Below are 19,376 nucleotides of genomic sequence, written 5' to 3'. Positions count from 1 at the left end.
TATGTTGATTGCATGTATCCGAGATGGCGAGGTTGGATCGTTTATAGAAGGCTTGGACTTGTATGTTGATTGCATGTATCCGAGATGGCGAGGTTGGATCGTTTATAGAAGGCTTGGACTTGTATGTTGATTGCATGTATCCGAGATGGCGAGGTTGGATCGTTTAGAAGGCTTGGACTTATATGTTGATTGCATGTATCCGAGATGGCGAGGTTGGATTGTTTATAGAAGGCTTGGACTTGTATGTTGATTGCATGTATCCGAGATGGCGAGGTTGGATCGTTTATAGAAGGCTTTGACTTGTATGTTGATTGCATGTATCCGAGATGGCGGGGTTGGATCGTTTATAGAAGGCTTGGACTTGTATGTTGATTGCATGTATCCGAGATGGCGAGGTTGGATCGTTTATAGAAGGCTTGGACTTGTATGTTGATTGCATGTATCCGAGATGGCGAGGTTGGATCGTTTATAGAAGGCTTGGACTTGTATGTTGATTGCATGTATCCGAGATGGCGAGGTTGGATCGTTTATAGAAGGCTTGGACTTGTATGTTGATTGCATGTATCCGAGATGGCGAGGTTGGATCGTTTATAGAAGGCTTGGACTTGTATGTTGATTGCATGTATCCGAGATGGCGAGGTTGGATCGTTTAGAAGGCTTACCACATTTATTTAGTTATGCATGTATAATAAGAATTACTAACAAAACTGTCATGAATTTTGGGCAGCGACATGTATTCATCAAAGACAGGGAGAGTTGCACAGTGAAATAGAGCTTATCAAAATGTCAAGTTGTGGTAAATACATGAAAGTGGATCCTCAATCTATAGTTGATTCTAAATCTACAGAGTCAGGCTATCTATCACAGAAATATGCTTTTTGAGAATATATGTAAGAAAATACCAATTGGTTATGGAATGTTGTAAATTTTATCATGATATTGGTAAAGGGTCATGCTTAACACACAAAATTAGGTGAGGATTAATAAGGACTTAACTGAAGGAGATAACGCCAGCGTTAGTGACAAAGGTTGTTTTGAATAACCGGGCCGAGGCCTTTTTCCGATTTGACGCTCAATTACAGTCTTGAGTCTGATGACAGTTCCCATTGGTAACAGTTGTGTGAGTTCACTAGAGCTTGCTCTTTACATATTACATGTGGAGTTTATAGACGAATTTCAACCAATCTGTAGGAAATCTATAGCGAAACGCTTATTAGAATGGGGGGTTTTGAACTGCCCGGTTAAAACCTAAGGCGGGAATAAGCTTCCATTGATAAATGTTCGCAGCTTCGAGTTCCCCTCAGGTAGTTGATTATGTACCCAAAAACTGCATGAGAAGTAATCACAGTTAAGTTATTTTCACGTGTCTAAATAAAGACTTGTGCTACAATTGGATCTTTTTAATTAATTGCACCATTGAACTCTCTCAATCCCAGAGCCAAACTGTGCTGTTAGTCACAACATGGAGGTATTATTAATAATACCTCCATGGTCACAACTAGTGTCTTCAAGGCCCACCCGGCCCCTTCGGAGTGTTCATGTTATATCCAATCCGCGATAGCAGGTCACGTGATGTATATGGATTTTCAGGACGACCCCAAACGACTTCGATTTGGAGCGAAACTACTGGGGGCGAAAAGGTCATGTAGCGAAACGACCGGATACCGATACATCGTATTACAGATAAGACAAATTTGTTAATTCAATTCATCGTTAAGGTAATTTCAGACAATAGACCGATAGCATGCGTTAAGCTTAAACAGAAAACAAATCATAATTAAATCATATACAAGAACATATTGCCAAAATTCGTATTTCCCCAATTCAAATAAAGGTAACCGCCATTGAATAACATTCAACCGCTTTTCTTCCGGTTTTTGAATGGCGCCCAAGAAATGCTAATTTTTCATAACAAAATCATCGAAAATAATCACAATGAAGGCAATTTGAAAACTATATCTAACACAGTTATATAATTTCGTATACGAAGAATATAGAATCACGATCAAAGATGCCGAAACGAAAAGAGGTACATCCCAAAATCTCCTTTCTTTTCAAACCACCTCTTTTGTTATTGTGTGTGCAGTGTACACATGTACAGTGAATGTACACAAAACGGGAGCGACTGGAATATTCCACTCCATTTGGATGACTTACCTTTCTTACCCGTTGCTTTTAAATCACAATTTACATCCGCAATAAACCCAAGTAAATTTTGGTTAATGTATCGGGATTGAGCGCTAGGCCTAGGCCTACTTACTTTTTTGTCCGAGGACGAGTTTTACGATCGATGCCAATAGTTGACACTCCAACTCGAGTTGCAGGCCTATCATCCCATAGCTGACTTTTCTATTGCATCAGTGAGCCGCTGAGGCAATCGTTCAGTGACAAAGACGAACCATAGCCCTAACAAAACAAATGTCCATACTCGTAACTCGTCAAAAGCCCTAAGCAAACTTAGGACAGAGCTGTATGCCACTGTGACTCTTTGTTCGAGGTGAAATTCTTCAAAATCGTCCATGAGCTGATGAACCAATTTACTTGGTTTTCATACCAAGATTGGAGCTATGACGATGTTTTCCATGTCTGAGACTTGGTGGACAATCCATTTACAAACATCTTTCTTTCTTCAGTTGATGAGTGAGTCCGAGGAATCAGAGTTTGTGGGTGATAGCTCTGCTGATGAGGGCGCGCCTGGCGAGAAAAGGTTAACCCGGAGATCGGCAGCAAATGGTAATTATTTCATTTTCAGGACTTTGAATTGCATAGTTTGCACACTGGTTAAGGGATGACCCTAGAGCCAGCTTCATAAATAAATGTCACTGTCTTTTTGGGCTACTGTGGAAAAAACTTCAGGGCCGATTTCGCACCAGGGGAAACCACTTCACATATCGATCGTGTGATATTTCAACAAATCAATTACTTGGGCAAATACCCAACTGCCAGCAAACTTTTGGCGAATTTTATTACAGCCGTTGTCCTGGCCATCTCCGGACATAAGAACTAGAATTTTCTGCACCGCAAAATGCACAATTCTGCTCCTTAATCCCATGAATTAATTCCTGAACCCTCAAAACTACATGTATGTTAATTTCTGGTTGACATATCAGAGAGACAGAAGTTCTAAATGACTTCTAATCAAAGGCTTGGCCCAACAAATTGTCGCCAAATTGGGTTGAGTTGCCATGCATTCACAGGCTATAATACTAGGGATACCTTACCTTACAAGTTAGGCAGTGTTTGCATAACCTTCATTGCCTTTTCAGCTTCCAAAAAACGAAAAGTCATAGCGCAGGCGGATTCGAGTTCCGAGGCTGGTGAGAGTGAGCAGGGCATGAAGTATGAACGCGTCCCCTCAAAAGATGAGATGCGGCCGGAGGACATCCCGCGCAGTATGAGGGCAGTATCGACCGACTCGTCGAATCAGGAGTGTCCAGTCCCTGGATGTGACTCAACAGGTAGTAAAGTTCTAGTTCCCTATAAAATTTTGTACGAGTATACAGCAGAACCTCTCTATAAAGACACCCTCAGGCATTGAAAGTGCTGTCCTTAATAGAGAGGTGTCCTGATTAGAGAGGTTGAATCGAATTAAAACAACCGATTTATGTCCAAAAATAGTGTTCTTAATAGAGAGGGTGTCTTTAGTCGAGAGGTGTCTGCTGCGGGGGGGGGGGTTCACTGGATATTTCATCTTGTCTCTTCAATAACAGTTGATGAATCATTGGGAGCTAAACATGGGTCTGCAAAACATTGTTGCACCAAGATGAAAGTCGGTTTCAGACAATCAATACAACGCCTGTCCAATTCCTGCGCCTCGGTTGGTGACGAAATATGTGATACATCAAGTCATCACTATGGAATTCCCATTCTCATTATCCTTATCATCTTTTCAGGTCATTTTGGTGGAAAATTTGATGTGATACATCAAGTCATCACTATGGAATTCCCATTCTCATTTTCCTTATCATCTTTTCAGGTCATTTTAGTGGAAAATTTGATGTGATACATCAAGTCATCACTATGGAATTCCCATTCTCATTTTCCTTATCATCTTTTCAGGTCATTTTAGTGGAAAATTTGATGTGATACATCAAGTCATCACTATGGAATTCCCATTCTCATTATCCTTATCTTTTCAGGTCATTTTAGTGGAAAATTTGATGTGATACATCAAGTCATCACTATGGAATTCCCATTCTCATTATCCTTCATCATCTTTTCAGGTCATTTTAGTGGAAAATTTGATGTGATACATCAAGTCATCACTATGAAATTCCCATTCTCATTATCCTTTTCTTTTCAGGTCATTTTAGTGGAAAGTTTGATATGATACATCAAGTCATCACTATGGAATTCCCACTCTCATTATCCTTATCTTTTCAGGTCATCTTAGTGGAAAATTTGATGTGATGCATCAAGTCATCACTATGGAATTCCCATTCTCATTATCCTTATCTTTTCAGGTCATTTTAGTGGAAAATTTGATGTGATACATCAAGTCATCACTATGGAATTCCCATTCTCATTTTCCTTATCATCTTTTCAGGTCATTTCAGTGGAAAATTTAATGTGATACATCAAGTCATCACTATGGAATTCCCATTTTCATTATCCTTATCTTTTCAAGTCATTTTAGTGGAAAATTTGATGTGATACATCAAGTCATCTCAATGGAATTCCCACTCTCATTATCCTTATCTTTTCAGGTCATCTTAGTGGAAAATTTGATATGATACATCAAGTCATCACTGTGGAATTCCCATTCTCATTATCCTTATCTTTTCAGGTCATTTTAGTGGAAAATTTGATGTGATACATCAAGTCATCACTATGGAATTCCCATTCTCATTTTCCCTATCATCTTTACAGGTCATTTTAGTGGAAAATTTGATCGGCATCATACCGTGGCCGGCTGCCCTTTGTATCACAACATGACTGCAGAAGAGTGCAAAGTGAGTTGTAAATTCCCTTCTGTCCTACGGCAAAATGGAGAAAACAGTGGACCAGATTCCTCCTAAGCATTGTGAAAAATCCTCCGGCAACTCCTTCAAAAAATGACAAATGGCTAGTAGTACAGTAGAACCTCTCTATTAAGGACACCCTCGGGACTGACAAGTGATGTCTTTAACTCTTTACATACGCTAGACCCGCGTGCGTCATAGCGTCAAAGTCCTGAATACACAGCGTCATTATTCTGATATAGTTTCCCGGGAGCGCGTCACTGACGCGGCCGTATTTCAGGTAGTGTTTACATAAGTGATATTATCTCTGTTGCTGTTCATAGTACAGGACTAAAATTTTGGGGAGTAACTAAGAATTAAATTCCGCATAAACTCATGTAATTTATTTTGAATTCTAACGAAAAGTAACTGAGAACAAGGCCTGCAAACTTGGAGAGAAAAAAATTTCTACAAATCGCCGTAAAATTTTCTACTTTCCATCATCCGGGTCTTCCACTGGCTCAAAGCCAGAGAAATCACTGTCGCTATCGTCCTCATCCGACACAAAATGTTTATAATAAAAATCTAAGTCCCAGTCACTATCATCACTTCCTACCGAAACATTGATATCTGAATCTGCAAAACCTTCAAATTCTGATCCGGAGCTCGAATCAAATAAATCCATCATAAATAAACCCAGCTGGTCCCGAACAATGCGGCACGTCAATCAAAAAAAAAGATTAAAGAAACGTTTAAAAATGGCCGACGAGGTCAACTTCCTGGGGAACCCCGCCTATACATCGTTATTATTCATGCCTCATGAATACTAAATTAGAACGGAGTGACCTGAATAGAAAATAGAAGCTTATCTCTTATTGGCCATTCAAATAGGGTCACCATGGAGCCAGCCAATAAGAAATTACGATACATTAAAGTTGGAGTAGCTTGTAGTCGGCTTGCCGGAGTTTCGCACTGTTTGAATGGAGCCGAGTAATGGCGGCTCCGGGGAGAACAGCGCAAGTTCTTTGCGCCGATCAGCGGCGGCTAGCGCATGTAAAGAGTTAATAGAGAGGTGTCCTGATCAGAGAGGTCAAATTGAAAGGAAACAACCAATTTGGGACTAAACTAGTGTCCTTTATAGAGAGGTGTCCTGATTAGAGAGGTCAAATTGAAAGGAAACAACCAATTTGGGACTCAACTAGTGTCCTTTATAGAGAGGTGTCCTGATTAGAGAGGTCAAATTGAAAGGAAACAACCAATTTGGGACTCAACTAGTGTCCTTTGTAGAGAGGTGTCCTGATCAGAGAGGTCAAATTGAAAGGAAACAACCAATTTGGGACTCAACTAGTGTCCTTTATAGAGAGGTGTCCTGATTAGAGAGGTCAAATTGAAAGGAAACAACCAATTTGGGACTAAACTAATGTCCTTAATAGAGAGGTTGTCCTTAATAGAGAGGTGTCTGCTAAGGGAGGTTCCACTGTAGTGGATTTTGCTAACTGTTAGTTCGGTTTTGCAAATTTCCTTGGCTAATGCGGGTAGATTTTACCTACTGGAAGTAGGGTTTTGCTGAATTACTTGCTTGGAAAAAAATGCACCTGACTCTAGTCCTTGCATAGTCATCAATACAGTGGAACCTCTGTTAGCGGACACCTCTCTATTAAGGACAACCTCTCTATTAAGGACACTAGTTTTGATCCCAAATTTGTTGTTTCCATTCAATTTGACCTCTCTAATCAGGACACCTCTCTATTAAGGACAGCACTTGTCAGTCCCTAGGGTGTCCTTGATAGAGAGGTTCTACTGTAATTTATCCTGTCGTCATTTTTTCAGGAAATGTACTCTTCGAGGACGAGAATGGCAGTGGAGAGGTCAAGGGCGATCCAAGAAATTCATGATAATCGCATGGGGTTGAGGAAACCGAATCCAACCGAGAACCAGCGGGTGAAACGTGATGCGTTCAAAAATGCTCGGCTGTTGTTAAAAGGTGAGCATGAAGTTAGTTGCAATTGTCGTTTTAAAGTTGTTACAAAAGAGGGACATTTTGTGACAGATAGAGACGGCTGAATGCTACTGAGTCTGTGATTGTGTACTTTTTAATTAGACTTTTAAGTGCATTTGCAACCTGATTTTCATCACAAATGTCAACTAGAATTCACTACTATAAAGGGTAACTCGTGTCAAATTTCACCATATAATGTTTTAGCTGTTTTTGACAAATGACTACGTCACTTTCTCATAAATCGGTAAGGTTTTCGAATCGAAATGCACATTTTCGAGAAATTGATGGTTTAATCCCGCCCGGACGGCTCGCTTCGTTGCCGTTTTCGTTGATGATGTCACAACATGAACATTTTCGCGGTCGCGGTGGTTTACATTCAGCGATTTTATAATAAATCTAATCAAAAATGGAAAATTTGAGCTTTACATTTGTGATCAACAATTAAAAATGGACGTATTTCCGCAAAGTTGTAAATCACATCATAGTATCACTTTAACATAGTCTTGTAAACCCCCTTTCTAGGTCTAAAATACAAAAATATTGCTCAATTTCTTTTGGATAGGGACTTGTACCCTAAACTTCTCAGAGGGTACGTTAAACATCTCTAAGGTACCACTGGCAGAGACCTCAATTGTATACAATTTCTAATCTTTTAAAAAGGTGACAACTTGTTCGATATGCGGGAGAAACGAAAAAATCACAAACTAAAACACGAGAAAGGTCGAGAACCCCTCTTGAATGGTGTGACGTCGAAATATGATCTGCAGTTGTTCAGGGAAGCTCAACAGAGGGCGCTGGAGGAAAGTGTGAGTATAATGAAGAGTAGAACCTCACTATTAGAAACACTCTGGACTGAAAAGTGTTGTCCTTAATAGAGGGGTGTCCTGATTAGAGAGGTCAAATTGAATGGAAACGACCCGTAGAGGAGAGTGTAAGTTTGACAGTACAATGTACAGTAGAACCTCTCTATTAGAGGCACCCTCAGGACCGACAAGTGCTGTCCTTAGAAGAGAGGTGTTTTGATTAGAGAGGTCAAATGGAAAAAAAAATCTGTGTCCAAAAATCTGTGTTCTTGATAGAGACGATGTCCTCAATAGAGAGGTTGTCCTTAATTAAGTGGTTGTCCATAATAGAGAGGTGTCCTTAGTAGAGAAGTGTCCGCTATGGAAGGTTCCACTGTATTTAAGATTTTGGGGTGGATCTGTCCTATCTTGATACCCAGATGCAGGAGAACCAAGTTTGACCAGATGACTTTCAAGCAGTTAGAAACACAAGGGGCCAAATTCATAAAGGGTGTTCAGCTTAAAAGGGCATTTAGCTACTGAATAGACAGATTCAGGTCCTTCATGTGAATCTTCACAGAATATGAATAGGCCCTGAAACTGATTAGAGAGAAGTTAACTACTGAATAGACAGATTCAGGTCCTTCATGTGAATCTTCACAGAATATGAATAGGCCCTGAAACCAATTAGAGAGAAGTTAACTACTGAATAGACAGATTCAGGTCCTTCATGTGAATCTTCACAGAATATGAATAGGCCCTGAAACTGATTAGAGAGAAGTTGTACATGTCTAACCCTTAAACGCCCTTTATGAATTTGGGCCAAGTTGTTTACGATGGACTCACAAGGCCAATAAACCTTCAAAAAAATCATGCTCGTCCCACCTAGGAATACCTCCAAGTGCAGAATAGTAAAGTATCGAATTATTCATTGCTTCTAAAGTTCATATATCAATATTTTTGTTTTCCCATTCAGAGTTTCGAAGCGATTCAGCACTGTCAGTTTGGCGATGGCCTCTCAGAATACAGAATAAAACACATCGAAATAGGACGTTACGAATTAGAGACTTGGTACGCATCGCCATATCCGGAGGAATATTCCCGATTACAGAAACTGTATTTGTGCGAATTCTGTCTAAAATATATGAAGACGTCAACGATATTACGTAGACACTTGGTACGTATCTGTATAATAAATAAAAATGTAAATAAAAATGCAAGTTCTTATTCAGCGCTTTATAATGTACAACATTCTCAAAGCGCTTTACATTTGTCCCCAAGTCTAAGCCAGAACCTTTCAGTTGATCACAAATGGGCTGCTCAATCAGCCCTGCAACCTGAGCACTTCCGACTGGTACCCATTTATAGACCTGGGTGGTTAGGCATGTAAGGCAGAGAGATATGCCCAGAGTCTTGTGCCAACAGTGGGGATCGAACCCAAGATCTCTTGACCGCAAGTCGAGAGCCCAGCCACTACACAGCTGCTTCTAAAGCCGTGAAGAAATGGAAATAACATTTCGTGATAATAGAGGGGTGACATGAATTTCATCCTCAGTGCGTTCGGGCGAGTTCATTGAGAGAATAATACATTTATTTATTTCCGGATTTTTTTTCATCGCTTCGTTTGTTGGTAATGTTTTCTTCTGCTGCAGGCCAAGTGTGTCTGGCGACATCCGCCTGGGGACGAGATTTATCGGAAAGGTGCAATATCGGTATTTGAAGTGGACGGAAAAAGAAATAAGGTACGTTTAGAAAGTTAATACAGTACAACCTCTCTATTGCGGACACCCATGGGACTGGGCCCAGGTGTCCGCAATAGAGAGGTGTCCGCAATAGAGAGGTTATGCCAAATCGTCCGATAGGTGGATTTGAAGTTCCCGCCTTGCAGGTCTTGGTTTTCTCTGTGTCGACATCTAGCGTAGAAACTTTAAACCTGTTGGCTGATCGGTATTTGCTTGTGATGTTGCGTTGAATGACGTGAGCTACTTTGGAACTCAGAGCGTGAATAATCTCTCTAGTAAAAGGTGCCCCTTTTATTGCAAAATCTCCTCGACATGTGATAATGTGTCAAAAAACACCATAATTTCTGTCCATCAGCCACCTTTGATAAATAATTATTTTTTTCTAATTTCTTTACTAACGCATATTCGCCGCAACACTGACAAAACCGCGTGGATTTATGAGTGTCCGTAGACACAAAAGGCCTATGTGATTAGTTGAAAAGATGAGTAAACAAATGCCACGGCTTAATTAGGATACAAAAACACAATGCCAATGCCGCGGCTTAATTAGGATACAAAAACACAATGCCATGGGGTAATTACGTTGATTAATTGCGCGAATATCACACCTGTCGGGCCTACTTGACTCTCCAAGCGCAAGCGGGAAGCCATTGTTTTTGCCTACTGTCCGTAATTGGGAGGGAATTGGACCAAAAATTGGCTATCGCCCTGTCCGCAATTCGGAATAGAGAGGTGTCCGCCGTACAGAGGTTTTTGTTATTGGAAATGACTTAGAAAAAATCGGGACTGGCCGGACGTGTCCGTAATGTAGAGGTGTCCGCCTGGCAGAGGTGTCCGCAGAGGGAGGTTCTACTGTACTGTACTTTTGCATCAAAAAATGGCTGAAAATTTAATAAAATGAAATTGTGCCCATAAGCCATTTATCTAAAAGATTAGCTACTCAATAAGAAAACTGTTAGTAACATCACCTAATCTGATGTTTTACTAGACCTTAGCTGTCTAAGAACGTTGTCTTATAAACAAGTTTGGAAAAGTTCTTGAGGGAATTGAACGTTCCACAACAGGTGTACATCAGATTATACATCAGTGTCCTCCACTAGGCCAAGGTAGGCCGTCCCACCCTACCATGGAAGCACAGGCCTTTCGATTACATCATTTTCACACCGCTATACGGTGTAGGAAATTTGGCATGTCCCCAAATTAGGCCCTGAAAAAATGTCCCAAAATAGAAAAAAAAAAAATTTAAAAAAAAATTTTTTTTGTTAAAGGGGTAATTTGACCCCCTGAAGCGTTTTTTGACACCTTAAATGACCAAATCTTATCCTAAATGGCCTAATTTGATACTTTTTCATCCTAAAATTATGAGTTTTCAGGTGCATGTGACAATGTCAGTCAATAAGGACGTCGATGTTCAGGCAAATTGGCACGACGAAATGTCCCCAAATTAAGCTAAAAAGAAAAAAAAACATGTCCCCAAAATAGGCTAAAAAAATACAGGGTGTAGAGGTCTCCATGTAATTGAAAGGCCTGGAAGCAGCCACCCCACTTGCTCTAAAATTTTCTAAATGGTTTCTATAGGGCCACCCTACCTTATATTGCTGGCCACCTTGTGTCCGACTCTGGCAAAACTTCTTGAATATCGAGGGTACCACCTGTCTTGAGAAAACCCTGGTCAAAATGTGTTGTGACTGCTGTGGTCCAATCAGACCGACCACCATGGTCTGCAGGATGTACGCATCTTCGTCCTAGAATTTATCCACGCCCCTCCAGATGCGGATAACTCAAAAAACATCAGACTCTCCAAAGAGTCTACATGGATCCATCGACTGCGCACCATGTCACTGCTCGGTGTCAACATCAAGGACAACATGTCCTGGTAACAGGAAACCAGCACTAGCTAGCGTATCTACTATCTTGAGAAAACCCTGTGAAGAACTCTGTACCTGTGCACAACTCTTGAGTTGAGAGCCTTGTGTTCTTTTTGAAAGTTGTTTAATATGTTCTTCTGTCCGTTCATGTTTTTCAGATATATTGTCAAAATCTGTGTTTGCTAGCTAAATTATTCCTCGACCACAAGACGTTATACTATGACGTGGAACCATTCCTCTTCTACGTCATGACTACCGCTAATAACCACGGGTGCCATATTGTGGGATATTTCTCAAAGGTGAGTTATCACATTCAGATGGGAGCCACAGGGCTTTGTTAATTGAAGGACTTAATTTGCTCAGAAAATTTACTTCTGGTTAATGGATTGAAAAGCATATTGATATTGCTCAAGTTGGTGGTATTTCATAAAATTCAGTTCAAAATTACCTTTTGCTTTCATTCCATACCTGGTATTTACTGGGGCCGTACTATTTTCCCCAAGCTCTGTCATTCATAACAGTCTCAAGGAGCCTCATGGCCTAGTGGTTTACACTGCTGGCCACCACGCAATAGGGCCCGGGTTCGATCCCGGGGAGAACCCATGATCGTATGTCTGGATGAACCGGCGTGGCTTTCAAGGAACTAAAATTCCTGGCTCTTCACAGTCCTTCGAATGAGACTCAAAACCGAGGTTCCTTGTATCTGGTGTCTATGCCAGGGCAGGTTAAAGACCCCACCAAGTGAGAAACATGAGTAGCTTGCGTGGACTCTATCGCTCTCGCCAAAGTCGGACCACTAGGCCAATAAACCCAATTGGCGCCTAACCGTAGTGGCACGCAGGATACGCTCATCCCGCCTTGGAGGAGGATTACTCCTAGGAGAATGACCCCTCCAAGTGCAGAGCGAACGCTGAAGAAGAAGAAGAAGAATAACAGTCTCTATTTAGTCTTTGGTTGATTTTACCTGAAAAAACCCAAGTTGGCTGCACTTGTCTCGATTCAATAAAGACCTCGTCGATGAGATTTGGCAAAGCTAGCTATGATGAAACTTTTCAGAAGCCAATTTCGAATCCAGGCCGAGCCGTCGTATTTTATGTAAATTTGATCTCCATCCGGTTTCAGGAGAAGAAATCCTTCCTCAACTACAATGTGTCGTGTATCTTGACGTTACCTCAATCGATGAGACAGGGTTATGGAAAAATGTTAATCGATTTCAGTAAGTATTTTCTCTAAATGGCCCGTCACCTCAGGGATCTCCAAAAGGTTTTCTCAATTTTCACAGACTGCCACAACCTGCCTTTCAAGCTGTATAAGAAATTAGAGTCTAAAACTTACCCAGTTTTGAGGGAAGAAAACTATGTCATGTGGTGAACTACTATTTTCACGAGCGTTCCATTTTTGCTGATATTTGTTTGACGAAAATGAAAATCATTAAAAAAAGTTCTTTGATTGAAAAAAATCCTTTTTAAGACATTTCCAATCCACCAAAATAAAAATGGCAAAATTGCGATTTTTTTCGGGAATTTTTGCAAAATGGTACAAAATTTTTGCAGATTACGGTAAATTTCCTTCCACTTTTTCAGGTTACCTCTTAAGTAAAGTAGAAGAGAAGGTCGGCTCGCCCGAGCGCCCCCTATCAGATCTAGGTCTTATTAGCTATCGTAGTTACTGGAAAGAAGTCTTGCTCAATTACTTACACAAGTACACTGGAAGTGAAGTTACAATCAAAGGTAAGTTCTGTGCGAGGTTGAAACTTTCTCAGCCTCTTTCTCTAAAGCCCGGATCTGCACTCAAGATCAACCAGCCAAAAGTTAAAGTCTATAATCTGATATAAACGGTGGTAAAGGATGTCATCTGACTTGATGCTTTAACCCTGATCTATCCTGAAACTTTTCAGTAGACCTCCGTTAAGCTGCTCAATCAGTGCTACAATCTGAGCATTTCTGAACGGTACCCATTTATACACCTGCGTGGAGTATGTCAGGTTGAACAAAGAGGCCTACCTAAGTCTCAAGCCGATTGTGGGGTTTGATCCAGTGACCTCTTGTCCGCTAGCCACCAGTCCGAGCCACTAGTCCACAGTGGCTTCTTAACTCTTTCAGCCCTAGCCGATTTTGACGCAACAACTCCCAGATCTTGGCCGATGTTCAGGAAAAATCAGGATTTCAGAATTTTATTAAAAAATTTATTCGTCAATGATGAAGGAGAAACTGGTTTCGGTGTCACCGTGTATATGTGGTAGCAGGATCTGGCAAATGTTACGAAATCCGTGTATACACGGTCATAGGGCTGAAAGAGTTTTAAGTTTGGAAAAAAATTTGGAGTTGACCAGCATTTTGAGTGTGACGCTCGCAGATCTTTCTCTCCTTCCCGAATCCGCACCTGAGTTCAACCAATCATCATTCCCAATTTCGTCTTATTTCCAGATATTAGTCAAGAAACTGCCATCAACGCGAATGATATCGTTAGTACACTGCAGGCACTGGGGATGCTGAAATATTGGAAGGGCAAACATCTTGTGCTGAAAAAACAGGTGAGTTTGCGATGAATGCGGGTGCTCGACCGGTTCCCCAAGTAGGCCTCTCATCCTAGAGGTTAGGAGCCGCATGGCCTAGTGGTTAACACTGCTGGCTACCACGCAATAGGGCCTGGGTTTGATCCTGGGGAGAACCCAGGATTGTATAGGAGCCTCATAGCCTAGTGGTTAACACTGCTGGCTATCACTCAATAGGGCCTGGGTTCGATCCCGGGGAGAACCAAGGATTGTGTAGGAGCCTCATAGCCTAGTAGTTAACACTGCTGGCTATCACTCAATAGGGCCTGGGTTCGATCCCGGGGAGAACCCAGGATTGTACAGGAGCCTCATAGCCTGGTGGTTGACACTGCTGGCTACCACACAATAGGGCCCAGGTTTACTCCGGGGGAGAACCCAGGATTGTACAGGAGCCTCATAGCCTGGTGGTTGACACTGCTGGCTACCATGCAATAGGGCCCCGGTTTGATTCCGGGGAGAACCCAGGATTGTACAGGAGCCTCACAGCCTAGTGGTTAACACTGCTGTCCACCACACAATAGGGCCTGGGTTCGATCCTGGGGAGAACCCAGGATTGTACAGGAGCCTCATAGCCTAGTGGTCAACACTGCTGGCTACCACGCAAAAGGGCCCGGGTTCGATCCCAGGAAGAACCCAGGATTGTACAGGAGCCTCATAGCCTAGTGGTTAACACTGCTGGCTACCACGCAATAGGGCCTGGGTTCGATCCCGGGGAGAGAACCTAGGATTCTATTTCTAAATGAACCAGCGTGGTAACTAAAATTCTTGGCTTTTCACAACAAGTTTGAGGCTCAATATGAGATGGATTAATGAGTGTCTGTCGGACAAGACTAAAAGCCGTGGTCCCTTGCACCTGAGTGTCTATGCCAGGGCAACTAAAAGATCCCACAAAGGTGGACAGTAGCCTATAGTGGACTCAATACCTCCGGCAAAAACCCAATAGGGTTACTGGGCCGGTATTGGTATGGTATGATGAAGGAATGCTCAATACTTGGCCTGGCGACTTACTTTGGAATGATGACGCGCATGTTCAACATCTATTCTTGTTCTTTTCAGGAACTATTTGACGAATACGTCGAGAAGAGGGCCCGGAAACCGTTGGACAATAACAAAATTATCGACCCGAACTGCCTCAAGTGGACACCCAAGCAATACACGTAGTTACCAATATCAGAAATATAGTTAGTTTAGGAAATAACATATCATTCATGAACAATAGAATTAGTTACTCTAGTCTCTTCTCTGAGCTAGTGTTGCACTCATTCAAGGCATTGTAACCTATCGCCGTCAATAATGAAATTCTTTGTTTTGTATTGAAATATTTCTCTTTTTCTTGAAAATTTTTCTTTATGGTGCATTCGCAAAAATCAAATGTGCTTGAAAATTTCTTGGTTAACAGTCAATAAGTACTTTTGAGAAATGGAATTTAAATTTTGATGCAAAATTTTAGTATTTTCTTTGGGTTGACATAATGACCTCGACGAGAGGGACGACATTTCCAGGAAGTCTGACCTCGATACGAGGGATACCCTCGGAAAATGTGGTGCTCTTCTCCATCTCAGAGTTCCCGCTGCACGTGGAGGTGATTTTCTCCAGGGAGTATTCCTCCTCCAAGGCGGGATGAGCGTTTTTGCGTGCCACCGAGGTTGGGGACCAATTTGGTTTATAGGCCTTGTGACGTCGACTTGGGTGAAATGAGGTGCTGATTTTCCAGGGTCATTATCATCATCATCAACATCATCTAGGCATCATGACCCCGAATCGGGCCTCTGCCTTTTGATGAAGCTATGTAAATAAATTTCAATGGGCATTTACTCATACATTGCTGGTGAGACAACTCTTTGTAAATTTTTGGAATAAATTATGTCACTCTAGATAAATTAACATAGTAAAGGCCCATCTCCACACAAGCATTTATCGCTGCATTCACGCTGTGTCTACAGGCATTGTAGTTTGGTTATACCAGCAATGAAACAGTTGAACAAAAGACATTCAAATTGGCCGATTCAGAATGTGGTTCTGACCGGTTCAGAATGCGGTTCTGACCGGTTCAGAATGCGGTTCAGAATGCGGTTCTGACCGGTTCAGAATGCGGTTCTGACCGGTTCAGAATGCGGTTCTGACCGGTTCAGAATGCGGTTCTGACCGGTTCAGAATGCGGTTCTGACCGGTTCAGAATGCGGTTCTGACCGGTTCAGAATGCGGTTCTGACCGGTTCAGAATGCTTATGTGGAGATATGCCTTTAGATAGTAATTTGTGATGTCGATGTTGTGTCAGCATTTAAGCAGAAGTAATGATACCAGGGTTGTCATAGTGATTAGAGGGTTAAATTTCATTATTTTAACAAGTTTGTAAATTACTTTTTGCGACGGGTATTGATTTACCTTTATTGTTGTTGTTTGTTAATTTTGAAAAATTGACCAAACAGTGATTGTTTCCTTTATTGATGTGTAATTGACAAGACCTGGATACTTAGAAACTTTAATCTTTACTTAAAGAATTAATGATGGCAGGGGCAGCCAATTTTTCTTGCCCAAGAAACAAGGAGCTTTACAGTCCGATATCAAGTACACTAAAACCTCTCTATTAAGGATACCCTCGGGACGGACAAACGCTGTCCCTAATAGAGAGGTGTCTTGACTACAGAGGTCAATTTGAATGGAAATGCCCAATTTGGGACCAAAACTAGTGTCCTTAATAGAGAGGGTGACCTTAATAGAGAGGATGTCCTTAATGGAGAGGATGTCCTTAATAGAGAGGTTGTCCTTAATGGAGACGATGTCCTTAATAGAGAGGTTGTCCTTAATAGAGAGGATGTCCTTAATAGAGAGGATGTCCTTAATAGAGAGGTGTCCGCTAAGGGAGGTTTCACTGGTCACTGGGATCATCTACGTGGAGAGTTGGCAGGGCCGCTTTATCAATATGATTATGATTTATTTGTGATTATGCTGTAAATAATTTGTGACCCGTCGCAGCAAAAGTAGGCGCATGTCGCTCTGAGCTTGGCAGGTTGAGGCGGACTGTTTGTTCATTTCTCTGTTGTCTGCCCTTTGTGAAATATGAGCACATCAATTTCTTCCATTATCTCCTGGTGTCATTTAGGCTCATCTTCTGCGCGACAAGCGCCGGGTTTCGCTGTGACGGGTCACATTTAATGACTTACCAGTGTAATGAAACTTCTTCAGGTATCGGTTATATAACAGTAAGGGAGATTTACATGACAGAATATAAAGCGCTGTATGACGTAAAACGTACAAAAAGGAATTTGGAAATGTTTACCTGGGTATAAGGCCGAAGTTACATAGACCTCATTCGTTCATTTCCCAGGACTCATTTTCCCTTTTGCTTTCTTTCCCCTGTGAATGCACGGCCTTGTGGCGTGCATTCACCGAGGAATGAAAGAAAAACCCGGAAAGTGACTCGTGGGAAATGAAGGAATGAGGTCTATGTAACTTCGGCCTTCGGGGCGTCAAGTCATGGGCCATCGATGGAGAATCTCCCTTATGAAATCATTTCGTCTTCGTGTCCTTGAGCAAGGCACTTAACCCTACTTGCTTCTCTCCACCCAGGAGTAAATGGGTACCTAGCTGGCAGAGGTGGCACACTATGAATGTTAGTCCTGAGCGCTGTAAAGCTGCAGCTCGGACCTGTGATACTCCCAGAGAGAGAGCTTGAATCATGATTGCACAGGCCGATAGCTAGGGGTAATAATGTGAAGCGCTTTGAGCGACTGAAACCAGTTGGATTTAGCGCTATATAAGTCTCATAATTATTATTGATAGAATAACAGGTGTGTACTACCTTGTAACTTTGGTCTGTGAAAATGAAGTTTTGAAAGAGATGAAATATCTTTGTGACATGCATTTACTTATTTTGAAATCAGATTTATGTCGTATTTATGGGCATCGGAGAAAAACAGCGATATTTAAGTCTACCAGGCTGAAGCCTGAACCGCAATCAGCTCATCTGGCTGGATATTAGCCAAGATTCCGTAGCATTAGCGACTAGGAGTGACTCCCCCTATTGAGCAATTTGTCTTTTGTTTTGATTAGAACTTGCCTTCAGTAAATAAAGTTGTACAAACAGAGTGTATGTATTGGTGTAATATAATATGTGTTTGTTTGTGGAAATCTTAGAAAGAAGAGATCAGTTATTTGGTGTGTATGTGACCTCCCGAGATCCCCTTGGAGCGTTGGCCGAAGGGAATTGAAAATACGAGCTCAATAGCCCCCACAGCGTGCCTCGACTGACAAACACACCCCATTGGGACTGACAACATGTAAAAGAAAAGTCGGTGGGTTGGGTTGACCGCCGAGGGGGGGGGGGGCTGTAGGCAGGGGGCTATTGAGCTCTTATTTTTGGGTGCCTGTGCATTTGGCCATGGCAATCCGGATGGGGCAGCCTGAGGCAGGGGGAGGAGCAGGTTTAAGGGGCCAACCTTAACAGCCTCCATCAGGTTGAACACCAAGGTTAATATGATTGAAATCAAATCTTATGGTCAGAAACACAATAAGCTGGACATTTACCACATTTCCTGAACATTTCATGATGTTTATGTGTGAAATGAGAGATCTGGGGCCAAATTCATGAAGGGTGTTTAGCTTAAAACAGCGTTTAACTACTGAATAGACAGATTCTGGCCCTTCATGTGAATCTTCACAGAATATGAATAGGCCCTGAAACTGATTAGAGAGAAGTTAACTACTGAATAGACAGATTCAGGTCCTTCATGTGAATCTTCACAGGATATGAATAGGCCCTGAAACTGATTAGGAAGAAGTTGTACATGTCTAACCCTTAAACGCCCTTTGTGAATTTGGGCCCTGTTGTCTGAAATCTACAAGAGTCCACCAGCCAAACCGCCAGCCATCTTGGATTTGACTTGGAGGAAATGATAGGGCCTCCCAAGTAACTGGACGCTAGTTAATTTAGACAACAACTCGCATGTCTTACACCCTAATGGCATGAACTTTTCAGGAAATGTGTTAAATTGTCTACTTGTTTTGTTTATGGCTGCTATGGCCGAGTTCAAATCAGTTGGAAGCAGTTTAGGATTTGATGGTGTAGCTCCATAAACTATGTGGTTGAGGCCTCAAGGTATACGGTTCAACTCCTACTTGATATTAGGCCTCGTGAGTCTGTATCTAGTGAAATTAGACTTATTGTGACTATTTTGTAAAATAAATTAGTAAGTTTATCTTTTGAGCAAATGCTTGTCTTCCGCTTCACTATCAAGTACAGTAGAACCTCTCTATTAGAGACGACCTCGAACTGACGAATGCTGTCCTCAATAGAGAGGTGTGCTGATTAGAGAGGTGAAATGAACTGAAAATTATCAATTTGGGACCAGAACTAGTGTCCTTAACAGAGAGGGTGTCTTTATAGGGAGCTGTCTGCTAAGGTAGGTTCTACTGTAGTTATAGAATTTACCAATGGTGAACATGTTATATCATAGGGACCAGCTTTCTTTTTAAGGCTAGTTAACTCGGA

At 41.7% G+C, this 19,376-nt stretch overlaps 1 protein-coding gene across 1 annotated transcript; it reads left to right on the top strand.

Annotated features, from left to right (window-relative positions):
• The first annotated feature begins 1,887 nt into the window (after nt 1-1,887).
• Nucleotides 1,888-19,096, top strand: LOC135502371 (histone acetyltransferase KAT7-like). Its single transcript, XM_064795158.1, has 13 exons — nt 1,888-2,029; nt 2,634-2,733; nt 3,267-3,458; nt 4,870-4,952; nt 6,771-6,924; nt 7,600-7,745; nt 8,698-8,898; nt 9,374-9,463; nt 11,490-11,630; nt 12,454-12,547; nt 12,915-13,061; nt 13,758-13,864; nt 14,942-19,096. The coding sequence occupies exons 1-13, from the start codon at nt 2,012-2,014 to the stop codon at nt 15,044-15,046; spliced, it is 1,578 nt and encodes a 525-aa protein (XP_064651228.1). The 5' UTR covers nt 1,888-2,011; the 3' UTR covers nt 15,047-19,096.
• Nucleotides 19,097-19,376: the final 280 nt, after the last annotated feature.

This window comes from Lineus longissimus, chromosome 18 (assembly GCF_910592395.1).
Source record: "Lineus longissimus chromosome 18, tnLinLong1.2, whole genome shotgun sequence".
NCBI lineage: Eukaryota > Metazoa > Nemertea > Pilidiophora > Heteronemertea > Lineidae > Lineus > Lineus longissimus.
The sequence above is the reverse complement of the archived record's forward strand: the minus strand, read 5'-3'. Positions and strand labels throughout refer to the sequence as shown.

What these genes read in the sequence shown, in the direction of transcription:
- LOC135502371 (XM_064795158.1), top strand. An exon ending in TTGTGGGATATTTCTCAAAG is followed by an intron (nt 11,631 to 12,453) that starts GTGAGTTATCAC and finishes ATCCGGTTTCAG; the next exon opens with GAGAAGAAATCCTTCCTCAA. An exon ending in AAGTGAAGTTACAATCAAAG is followed by an intron (nt 13,062 to 13,757) that starts GTAAGTTCTGTG and finishes TCTTATTTCCAG; the next exon opens with ATATTAGTCAAGAAACTGCC.